At 39.7% G+C, this 12,573-nt stretch overlaps 1 protein-coding gene across 1 annotated transcript; it reads right to left on the bottom strand.

The window, feature by feature from the left end:
* Window positions 1–11,178: 11,178 nt before the first annotated feature.
* LOC107276221 (uncharacterized) lies at window positions 11,179–12,297 on the bottom strand. Its single transcript, XM_015761258.3, has one exon. The coding sequence runs from the start codon at window positions 12,194–12,196 to the stop codon at window positions 11,357–11,359; it is 840 nt and encodes a 279-aa protein (XP_015616744.1). The 5' UTR covers window positions 12,197–12,297; the 3' UTR covers window positions 11,179–11,356.
* Window positions 12,298–12,573: the final 276 nt, after the last annotated feature.

The following is a 12,573-nucleotide window of genomic DNA, read 5'->3' as shown; positions in this document are numbered from 1 at the left end:
TCATCTTCCATCACAGTGCAACTTATAGATTTATATTGACAAACACTCACATATGCAGTTGATACTTTATATTTTTTGACATTTGATTCGCAGTTGATACTTGCACAACAAAAATATAGGAAAACACGATGCAGAGTGGAAATCACCCTACGGATGATGGCAGTCCAACACAGGACAGGTAAGAATCACCCTAAATACCTTAATCGTTTGTGATTGACTCCTGCAAACTGCGACAATTATGAACTGATTTTCATATCCAATTTTAACAGTTCAAACTTGACTGCTCGAGCCAATTCAAAGGAATTATCGCGGTTAGCAAGATCGAAAAGGAAAAGAAAACTAGACCTGAGAAGGAGCGGATCTCCATCGACCAAAAATTACTCCAGTGCGGATGAAACAAATGCTCTTCAAAGGTAAACACTCAAGTTATCATCACAATTACTAAAAAGGAAATGCGTCATATTTAACAAGGATATGCCAACATTTACCAGGAAAAGAAAACTTGATGAAAAAAGGACTGGGTTTCAAATGAGCAACAATGAGTCAAGCGCAGACACAGGAAATCCCCTGCAAAGGTAAAATTATAGGCGAAGAATACAATTACCTATGAAGGTCCTGTATTTAATAACAATTTATTTCAACCGCAACAATTATGAACTGATTTTCAGATCCAAGTTTAACAGTTCAAGCGTATGTATTTAATAACAATTAATTTCCGAATAGGCACAATACATCAGAATCAGTCAAAAAAAGTAGTTATCTCCCTGTTTTGACATCCAATTTTCACAGCTCGAACTTCACTGCTGAAGTAAACTCAACGGAACTCGCACGCTTATCAAGACTGAACAGGAAAAGGAAACTTGACCTTAGAAGAAGCGGATCTACATTGAACAACAGTTCGACCTGTTCAAATCCAGCAAATCACATTGAAAGGTAAACATACAGAAAATCAACAAAATTGTTAGAAAGGAAATTTTTCCTTATTTAAGAATAAACACTGACTGTGATATGAATAAAATCAGGTCTAGAAAAGAAAAATATCAGATCCCATCAACCAACATGGAAACGAATAGGTATGTTAACCACATTATAAAAATGATATCGTCATTCAGTTTATTTTTAAATCACTTTTTTCTTTTATGAAAAAAAATATTTGTCTTCCAGTCTCAAGATGAATGATCGAGTAAGTAAGGAAGGAAACATTATAAGGAATAAGGTTGCTGATACAGGAAATCCCCTGCAAAGGTAAAATTATAAGCAAAGAATACAATTACCTATGAAGGTCCTGTATTTAATAACAATTTATTTCAACCGCAACAATTATGAACTGATTTTCAGATCCAAGTTTAACAGTTCAAGCGTATGTATTTAATAACAATTAATTTCCGAATAGGTACAATACATCAGAATCAGTCAAAAAAAAGTTGTTATCTCCCTGTTTTGACATCCAATTTTCACAGCTCAAACTTCACAGCTGAAGTAAACTCAACGGAACTCGCACGCTTATCAAGACTGAACAGGAAAAGGAAACTTGACCTTAGAAGAAGCGGATCTACATTGAATAACAGTTCGACCTGTTCAAATCCAGCAAATCACATTGAAAGGTAAACATACAGAAAATCAACACCATTGTTAGAAAGGAAATTTTTCCTTATTCAACAATAAACACTGACTGTGATATGAATAAAATCAGGTCTAGAAAAGAAAAATATCAGATCCCATCAACCAACATGGAAACGAATAGGTATGTTAACCACATTATAAAAATGATATCGTCATTCAGTTTATTTTTAAATCACTTTTTTTTTATGAAAAAAATATTTGTCTTCCAGTCTCAAGATGAATGATCGAGTAAGTAAGGAAGGAAACATTACAAGGAATAAGGTTGCTGTACCACCAAGGAAGAAGAAAAAATCAAGCGTGAAAGAATGGAATTTTGGCAAGCCTACATGCACATGTCAACACTGTGGTGCACTTTTCTGGTATGAAGAAAGAACTCGTGGCAAAGGAAAAGGGCCACCTTCTTTTAGCTTATGCTGCAAACAGGGCAAGGTTGACTTACCTACACTAAAGAAACCACCTACTTACCTTTCAAATCTGATGTGCAAAGAAAAAGGAAAGAGATCGAGGAACTACATGGACAATATCAGAGTATATAACTCCATGTTTGCATTTACCTCCATGGGAGGAAAAGTTGACAGAGAGATAAACAATGGGTCTGGACCATATGTTTTCCGCATGAATGGCCAGAACTACCACCGAATAGGTACTCTACTGCCTGAAGAAGGCGATAAACCTCGCTGGGCGCAACTTTACATCTATGACACTGAGAACGAAGTCAAAAACAGAATTGACGCATCAACATCATCCCATAATAGAGAATCAATAGATTCACACATTGTCTTAGGCCTAAAGAACATGCTGGACAGAGAAAACGTACTAGCACAGACATTCAGAATGGCAAGAGATAGATTCAAAGAAGGTGACTATCATAATGTAAGCCTACGACTTATAAGGAAGCGTGGTGGAGATGGCAGGCAGCATAACATGCCATCGGCATCGGAAGTGGCAGCACTGATTGTTAATGACACGAGTGAGAACCAAAAAGGACGTGACATAATTGTTCATTATAAAGACACAGGGCCCAGAAGAATATCAGAAAACCATCCAAAATTCATGCCAATGCAGTACCCGTTGCTATTTCCCTATGGAGAAGATGGCTTCACAAACAAAATATTGTACAGAGATAACCATGGATCCAAATGCAAGAGAAAACATTTGACCATGCTGGAGTACTATGCTTATCGCATACAACAGCGCAAAAATCAATGTATGCACTTGCTAATGTGTGAAAAATTGACGTTGCAGTTCATTGTTGATGCACTAGCGTGCATAATCCAATATAGGCTGGACTGGATAAGAAAACATCAAGGGAATCTTAGAACTGAACTGTATGCTGGCTTGCAGGATGCAATTGAAAGGGGTGACACAAGAGCTGAACAGGTTGGAAAAAGGATACTACTTCCTTCATCTTTCACAGGCAGCCCAAGATACAAGGCACAAAACTACCAAGATGCTATGGCAATATGTCGTTGGGCAGGATACCCAGACCTGTTTGTCACTTTCACGTGCAACGCTGCTTGGCCAGAGATACAAAATATGCTAGATGAAATAGGAGTTCAGAAACCATCAGATAGACCTGACATTGTTGACCGAGTATTCCATATAAAATTGAGGGAATTGATGACAGACATAAAGGACAAGCAATACTTTGGAAAGACTCTTGCAAGTAAAAATCCTAAACCCGCATATTCATTAGTTCGAATTTATTTAATTTTAAAAAGGAACTAACAATTGTCCATCTTAATGCAGTTATATACACAATTGAGTTCCAAAAGAGGGGACTTCCACATGCCCATATACTAATCTTCCTTGACAAGAAAGACAAATGCCCAGACGCTTCAGAGATCGATAGAATAATAAGTGCAGAGATCCCAGACAAGGAAGAAGACCGCGAAGGATTTGAAGCTGTGGAAAATTTCATGATGCACGGTCCATGTGGAGAGGCAAAGTCAAATTCACCATGCATGATAGAGAACAAATGCATCAGAAATTTCCCCAAGAAATTCCACAGTGAAACAACCGTGGATGAGGATGGATTCCCAACATACAGAAGAAGAGACAATGGCAGGTACATAGAGAAAGGAAACGTTAAGCTAGACAACAGATATGTAGTCCCTTACAATAGAGACTTGCTGGTAAAGTACCAAGCACACATAAATGTCGAGCGGTGCAATCGATCTAAGTCAATCAAATACCTTTTCAAGTACATGCATAAAGGCGACGACCAAGCAACAGCCCTAATCGAATCTGATCATGATGAGATCAAGAAGTACCTGGAATGCACGTACATATCAGGACATGACGCATGTTGGCGAATATTCCAATTTGAGATGCACTATCGATATCCATCTGTTGAGAGGCTACCATTCCACCTGGAGAATGAACAGCAAGTTATTTTCCCAGACTCGGCAGACTTAAGGAAGATTGTAAGAAAAGAAAGAATAGGAGTCACTAAATTTACACAGTGGATGGAAACAAACAAGATCAATGATGAAGCAAGGGACTTCACTTATGCTGAATTCCCATCAAAATGGGTATGGAAGAACAAACTAAAACAGTGGAACAAGCGGAAAAAAGGAAAAATGATTGGTAGGATCTACTATGCACATCCAGCAAGCGGAGATAAATACTACCTAAGGATGCTACTGAACACAGTGAAAGGACCCAGAACATTCGAAGAAATCAGAACTGTAGATGGAGTTGTACACCCATCATTCAAATCAGCTTGCGAAGCATTAGGATTTCTTGACGATGACAGGGAGTGGGTTGAATGCATCCGAGAGGCATCCAACTACGCATCAGGGAACCAACTACGACATCTTTTCACAACAATTTTATGTCACTGTGAGGTAACTGATCCGAAGAGAATATGGGAAAGCTGTTGGGAGGATCTAGGTGAAGACATAGAATACAAACAGAGAAAAAATCTCAACTATCCTACGCTTCGCCTAACAGAGCAACAAAAAAAGGGACATGCTCTGATAGAAATAGAAAAGCTGATGAGACAAGCTGGAAAAACACTTGAGGAATACCCTGATATAGAGCTACCAAAATGTGCTGAACTACGGGAACTTGGAAACAGACTTCTGAATGAAGAAATGAGCTATGACAAAGACAAGCAGAAAGAGGAACATGATAGCATATTTGGTAAACTTAATGCAGAACAAAAGGTAGCATTTGATTCAATAATAGAGTCAACCAACAAGGGGTTGGGAAAACTAATGTTTGTCGATGGCTACGGTGGAACAGGAAAGACTTACCTGTGGAGAGCTATCACAACCAAACTACGTTCAGAAGGAAAGATAGTACTCACGGTTGCATCATGTGGTATAGCAGCCTTACTTCTTCATGGGGGGAGAACAGCTCACTCAAGATTCCACATCCCACTAATTGTTACAGAAGAGTCAACATGTGACATCAAACAAGGATCGCACCTGGCGGAACTACTTAAAAAAACATCACTCATACTGTGGGACGAGGCTCCAATGGCAAACAGAATTTGCTTCGAGGCGCTAGACAGAAGTCTAAGGGACATACTACGGTCCAAGGGTGAAGATAACAGCACAAAGCCATTCGGCGGTATGACTGTGGTTCTAGGAGGAGACTTCCGCCAGATTCTTCCTGTTGTGCGAAAGGGAAGACGCACGCAAATAGTAAATGCATCAATAAAACGGTCCTACCTATGGCAGCACTTCCACATCTTAAAACTTACAAGGAACATGCGCCTGAGCTGCATCTCAAGAGATGAAGATGAGCAAAAAAGGACTGCAGATTTCGCACAATGGATTTTGAACATTGGTGATGGCAAAACAACATCAGCGGATGGAGAGGAATGGATAGAAATACCTGATGACCTGATACTGAAGAAAGGAGGTGATCCAAAGGAAGAAATTGTGAAGAGCATATATCCAAACTTGGTACAGAATTATAAGAAACGAGATTTCTTAGAACAGCGAGCAATTCTATGCCCAAGAAATGAGACAGCGAGGGAAATTAATGAATTTATAATGAACATGATAGAAGGAGAGGAGATAACATATCTGAGCTGCGACACTGTATGCAAAGCAACAACTAATGACAGTGAAACCGATGTCCTATATCCAACAGAATTTCTAAATAGTCTAAACTTCCCTGGAATGCCAAACCATGTGCTGAAACTGAAACTAGGCCTTCCAGTGATGCTACTGCGAAACATTAACCAAAGTTCAGGGTTATGTAATGGTACACGAATGACCATTACTCAGCTCGGGAAAAGATTCATTGAAGCACAGATCATAACAGGAACACATGTAGGAGAAAAGGTATATATCCCTAGAATAATAATGACGCCAACAGAGTCAGGATGGCCCTTCTTGCTAAAAAGAAGACAATATCCACTCAGTGTGTGCTTCGCTATGACCATCAATAAAAGCCAAGGACAGTCTCTAAACATGGTAGGACTATATCTGCCTAAGCAAGTATTCACGCATGGGCAGCTCTACGTAGCGTTCTCCAGAGTTACAAGACGAGATGGGCTACGGATAATGCTAGATGACAATGAAAGCCCAGGTGAACATATGGTCAGGAACATAGTGTACAAAGAGATTTTCTAGAAGGTATTATATCATTCTCATTCATCTATATTGATCATACAAACTATGTTGCAAACTACTCATGGGTACCTTATCATTGTAAATATTCATTGCAGCTGCTCTATTCCTGCTTCTCTCCAGTACAACATTGATTGTGCTACAACATACTCTAGCGAAAGGCTGCAATTCAAAATTACCATTTACAGTGAGTATTTTTACCAGCTGAAATAGGATGATATTTCAAACATTATATCTTCCTTTCACAAACAATATATTTCATCTTTGTACTATATTCAATAATTACTACCTCTGTTTTCAAATGAATGACGTTGATTAGTGCAATTTTGAACTAACCGGCGTCAAACAAAAAGAAATGGAGAGATATAAAGTTATAGGATAATTACATTTTCCTTCTATTATAACATTTTTCCCCAGAAAGTAAACATCCATGAACCATTTATTTTTTTAGACAATGGATTAAACAGGCTTAAACATCCAAAATACATGTACACAGCCAATGAGCCATTTAATCACATCATAATTCCGCAATCTTTCGTATTATGCACATACCGTCTTTCCATAGAGCTGTGAACAACAACTCCATTGCTGCCAATTGTCCCCTGGCGAACACCCCAGCAGCTGATGCCAAATCCACTAATCAAGGAAAATAGAGAGGACATAACCAATACAGACGAAGGAAGATAGAGAGGTCGACACACCGCAGCCGCCAACCCACCCACTGAGCTAGGAGATAATTCAAGGAGGATGTTGAGGTGAGGACGGAACATGGGAGGTGGATATGGACATGGCGCTGCAAGCCTGCAACAGCCACTGGAGGGAGGGAGACGGGAAACTACAGGAGACCCACGCCGTCCCCGCCACTCGCTGCTCTCCGCCCGCGGACCACGCCATCCCCGCCTCCTACCATATGAAGTTTTGTGAAGGTCTGGTATGGTAATTATATATAAAATTATCAAATTGAAAGCATTTTTTACTTTGAAGTTACAAGCTTTTTTTACTACAATTAGTTAACTACGAAAGCTCAATTATACAGAGCCATACAGACACCCTTCATGATGGGCCAAAAAATCTCAAATATGCAGTACAAGAGGGATAACTTGAACGTAAAGCAGAGACAAATCGATACAGAGCAAAGACATGGGAACAGAGCAACAGGACATTAGTGCAGTACACATTGACGATGCAGGGATGCACGATGCAATACCTGAGGACAGCGCCCGTTGTACAGCCCAATCGCGAGTGAAGCGGTTGGCGATGCAGTAGCTCGGCGGCGCAACCAGCTCGGCCTCGCACTCCACAACCTTGCGGGAGCGCACGTCAGATCGAGACCTCCGTCCCCGCCACCCGCGTCGCCGTCCCCCCGTCCACAGCGCCTGCAGCTCTCCGCTACCGCTCTCTGCCCGCAACCCACGCCATCCCCGCCGCCCGCCGCCGTCCCCGCCATCTACGCCAGCAACCCACGCCATCCCCGCCGTCTGACGCCGTCCCCGCCGCCTACGCCGCCAACCCACGCCATCCCTGCCGCCTGCGCCGCCGTCCCCCCTGCCCAAAGCTCTCCGCTCGCACCTCCGGCCCGCGCCATCCGCCATCCGCCATCCGCCATCCGCCCTCCTCGTCCGCCCTTCCCCTCAGACCTCATCCTTTCCATTTTCCCCTCTTCTGTCACTCTCTCCTTGCTATCCATACGTATACTCGTATAGCGGAATAGAAAAGAAGAGCAAAAAAAATTAGCTTAGACAGAGTTACAGAGTATTAGTTGCCTACTACTAATTAGTATTTTAGTCAAAGCAAAGTGATGCAAAATTTGTTTGGTTAAGTGCAGTTTTTTTTTCACAAATGCATAATTATTTCATCTACATAGATTAACAAAATTTAACAATCATCTGTTTTTCCTGTACTTGCGAGACGAAACTTTTAAAACTAATTGCGCCATGATCTGACAATGCCGTGCTACAGTAAACATTTGCTAATGACCGATTATTTACGCTTAATAAATTTGTCTCACAGTTTATATGCGGATTATGTAATTTGTTTTGTTAATAATCTATGTGTTAATAATTCAGATAACCACTTTTCTCTATCCTCTATTTTACACATGCTTCTAAAAAATCCTACGCTATCACATGATTTAAAATCTTAGACCTATTATTTTGGACCATTACATTATATCTTTTCAAAATAAAAAACATATATAAAATATAAGAAAAAAAATATGACCATTGTAACTTTAATCGGTAAAACAATTATTTACATCCGATAGACCAATCCTTAAAAATACAAATCCATTCCACCTCCCTCCCGTACATAATCACTCGTCTCTCCACGATATCTGTACGTACATGCAAGATATATATCTTGCATATAACAGAATTTTAAAAAATTACCATCGAGACAATCGTCAAGCTACTAATGCAAAGGTTGTTTGATTATTATTTGTCCAGATGATAATTTGATCTAACTGGGTTAATACATTTTAAATTTTTTACACTCTATCCAAACATCCATTCTATTCCATACTATATTTTAAACATTCATTTCTATCATATTTATATACCATTTTCTTTTCTTTTCTCAAAATCATTTATATACCATTTTCTATTCTTTTCTAAAAATCCTGTGTTACAAAGGAAACCCTAAATTCTTTCTAATAACAACAAAAATTATGATAGTTTAAATAATATGCACGCGCAACTGCGCGAGCTACCTTCCTAGTTATTATTATTATTATATACTAAAAGTCCATTAAACTTCCTATAAACACTCTCAAGCTGACATGTGGCATCCTCAAAACGATCTCAAGCCGCCACATGGCACAACAAGATAAATCGGGACCCACATTTGCAGCCCCGTACGATGCATCGTGTATTCTTGTGTATAGAAAGCGAGGACCCACATGTGCAGCCCAGCACGATGCATCCATCTCACGTAGATTAGTTTGATACTTTCATATAAGATACCAAATCTATCTCTTAGCAAAAGCAAGCCAGATTAGTTACTCCTACAGGACTAGCAAATTATATCTCCTACATACAAGACGCTGTCAGCAAATTATATATCCTACGGAGCTCAAAGATAAAATTTGAATTTATAATTAAAATTCATATTCTTTCATCAATGGACAGATTCAAAATATTCACAATCCTAACGCCACAAAATTTTTGACAATTTATATAAGGTGCCAGTTGTTTTAAAAAGTTGAATAGATCCATTTTTCAAGTTCGCAATAATTAAAATCAAATAATCATGTCCTAATTGTTTTTTTACGCACCCTAATTTTATCTTTACATATTTCTATTATTATATTCTAAAAGCCCATTAAACTTCCTACAAACGCTCTCAAGCCGTCATGTGGCAGCCTAAAAATATTCCTAAGCCGCCACGTGGTATTCTAATAAAATAAAGAAATCTGACCATCAATTTTTCTTTAAATCGGTGGACCGATTATTTTAGAATGTTAGATGTATCTTTAAAAAAACCAAAACCTATAAATGTCCGCACCTCCGTGCAGCACACACGTATTGTACGCTACCTCTGCTCCTTTCTTTTTTTTTCATCCTAATCACAATTAAACTTAAAATTATCTTTATGGAAAAAAGACTCACAAATAGACATCATATGTCCATTAAACATACTATAAACGTTTCTAACCGTTGTGTGGCACTCTTAAATTAGAGAAACATTCAACCATTGGTTTTTACTTAAATCGATTGATACATTATTTTACGTTGTTATTAGATTTATTTTTTTAAAAAAATCCCAAACAATTAGGACATTAAAGTACATAAATGCTTTACTAAGCTGCTACTAATCTCGCTTAAATTACAGAAAATCCTAATAAATCTGAAAAAAAATAAAAACATCCAACCATCGGTTTTGACTTAAACATCAACACATTATTTCAGATCATTAGATAGATCAATTTTTTAAAAAAGACATCCCAACTTTCCCTCCATCCCTATTCATGTGCGGTGTGCGGCATTACTTTTTTCTATTTTTTCTATCTCTATAACAATTAAAATTAAAATTATCTTTATGGGCAAAGAAAAGACCACAATTTTTTTTTGACCTTGAAGAAAAGACCACAATTGAACCTCCACATATTAGGTCTAGCCAGCTATCCCTATGCCCCTTATGATTTGTTTGAATTACCATATTTTTTTATATGAAATCAATAACTTAATATCCATATTGACTATATTTTGCTAACAAAAATTTACATTCTGGACCCACTTCCATATTGAGGCCTCCACTAAATAAAAGAAAATTCTAAAATTTCTCACTAAAAATCAAAATATCCCACCTTAAATTTTCATAAAACTGGTAGACCCAGTACTTATATTCCATTAAACATCTAATGACTTTCCATCGACTTAATTATTTTTCTCTAAGCATGTATATAAGAGCTATTTACCCATACAATTTGATATTGATCTTTTATCAATAAATGATATTTTAAGAGATAAATAAATAATCTTAAGATGATCATAGCATCTAAATTATATATGTGATATATGAAGTCGCATGACCAATTGAATATCATATTGATCGTACTAAGCACATTGGCTACACCAAGGAATCCTAACAGTGAAATAACCATGTTGTGGCCTTAGCAATATATAAGTTAATTCCATATAGGAATTAAAAAATGTCCATTTAAACTTGCTACGGTACATCATGAATTCCTAACATTTAGCATAGAACAATCTAGAAATGTGTATTTGTTACATGACACTTCAGTTAAGTGGTAATTTGCTAAAAAAAACTATGACCTCTATTTTAAATTTTCTTACTTAATTGGAAAGAGATAACTTAGAATGGATACCTTTACCCCATGTCGTGCTATGGGATCAACCCACATATTTTCATCCCGAATTACAGTGATCAAAGCATTTCAAGGATGCTTCATAGAGTGGAATTCTCCCAAAAAAGAGATGAAAGGAAATGTAAATTGAACAAAAAATTATTAATTCTAAATAGAAACATTCAAACATTTTAGTAAGACTAATAAAATGAGTATATCTAAAAGAATTAAACATTCGTAATAAAAACTAAATCAGCATTAAATAAGGTGCTCGCGCATGTGCGCGGGCGACCTTCCTAGTTTTCTAACTAATTGGCCTATCACGTTTGAGAGCTCAGAGTCACATGATGCAGCAAGCGTTGGGATTTTCATCGCTGAACATATGCCGGAGCCTGACGTCAGCGCTGTCGTCGGAGTAGTACGACGGCGAGTAGTGGCGGCCGCCGGCGCAGTGACAGTGGCCATGGGTGCAGTGGCAATAATGCAAGTGGTATCCGTAACACGGCGGCGGCGGCGGCGGCGACAGATGGTAGTGCATGTATGCCGCCGTGGCCGCCGGCACACCGATGGTGGTGGTGGTGGTGGTGACCTCGCCGGCGTCCGTCTCAGCCTTGCCGTCTTGCTCGCCGCCGAAGCAGATAAGCTCGCCATTCTTCTCAGCCGCGCCGCCGGCCGCCATCTTGTCCTCGCCGTCATCCTGATCATGATCGTGACTGCACTTCACCGGCGGGGGCGGCGCGACGACCTCGACGGTGTTCCGTTCACCGGCGGCGGCGGCGGCGTTGAGCTTGTGATCAATGGTGGAGACGAGGGCGAGGCTGGAGAGGCTGAGGTCGAGGAGACACCGGTCGATCTCGGAGTTCACCTTGTCGAACTGCTCGGCTTGCCACCCGCCGGCGACGAGGCTGTAGATGCGGCTGGTGGACTGGCAGGAGGTGACGAGCAGCAGCGCGCGGCGGAGCGCCCTCTCCAGCCTGCCCACCAGCCTCCTCGTGGCCACCGCCGCCGTCGACGGCGAGGAGGTGTCTACCCCCTTGAGGAGGTCGCCGATGTCGGCCACGCGCTCGGCGAGCTTCTCGCAGCTCTTCTTGCTCCGGCTCGCCGCCTTGACCGCGCCGTCGATGTCGTTCGCCAGCTTGACGATGGTGGTCACGCCGCTCACCAGGCTAAGGGTCTCCATTGATCAAAACAAACTTAATTTCTATCTTGATTTGTTGATCCTAATCAAATTCTCGAGACTTGATTTCAAACAGGTTAAATTGCCGGAACAACTATTTACACATGAACAGAAACATTTGTCATATATGTGTATATATATGTATGTAGCGATACGCGATTGTTGAGGCAAGGAAAGCGTTATGTTGTTTCTTGGTAATTTGCTAGAACCAGTGATTATAGTATCTTGCAAGAAATAGTTAGTATCTCTTATTTCTGATGATCACTCTGGATAATTCGGAATTAAGGCATCCTGGAGAAGTGTGTTGAAATATTTTACGCGTGAAACTTCATTTTCTTTTTTTCTTTTTTTTTGCGGGGAGCGTATAAACTTCATTATTT

This window comes from Oryza sativa, chromosome 11 (genome assembly GCF_034140825.1).
Source record: "Oryza sativa Japonica Group chromosome 11, ASM3414082v1".
Classification (NCBI taxonomy): Eukaryota; Viridiplantae; Streptophyta; class Magnoliopsida; order Poales; family Poaceae; genus Oryza; species Oryza sativa.
Note: the sequence above shows the minus strand (reverse complement) of the source record. Positions and strands in the feature narration are given on the sequence as shown.

Bases quoted from the DNA above. Each gene is read 5' to 3' on its own strand.
- LOC107276221 (XM_015761258.3), bottom strand. From the start codon at position 12,196: ATGGAGACCCTTAGCCTGGTGAGCGGCGTGACCACCATCGTCAAGCTG.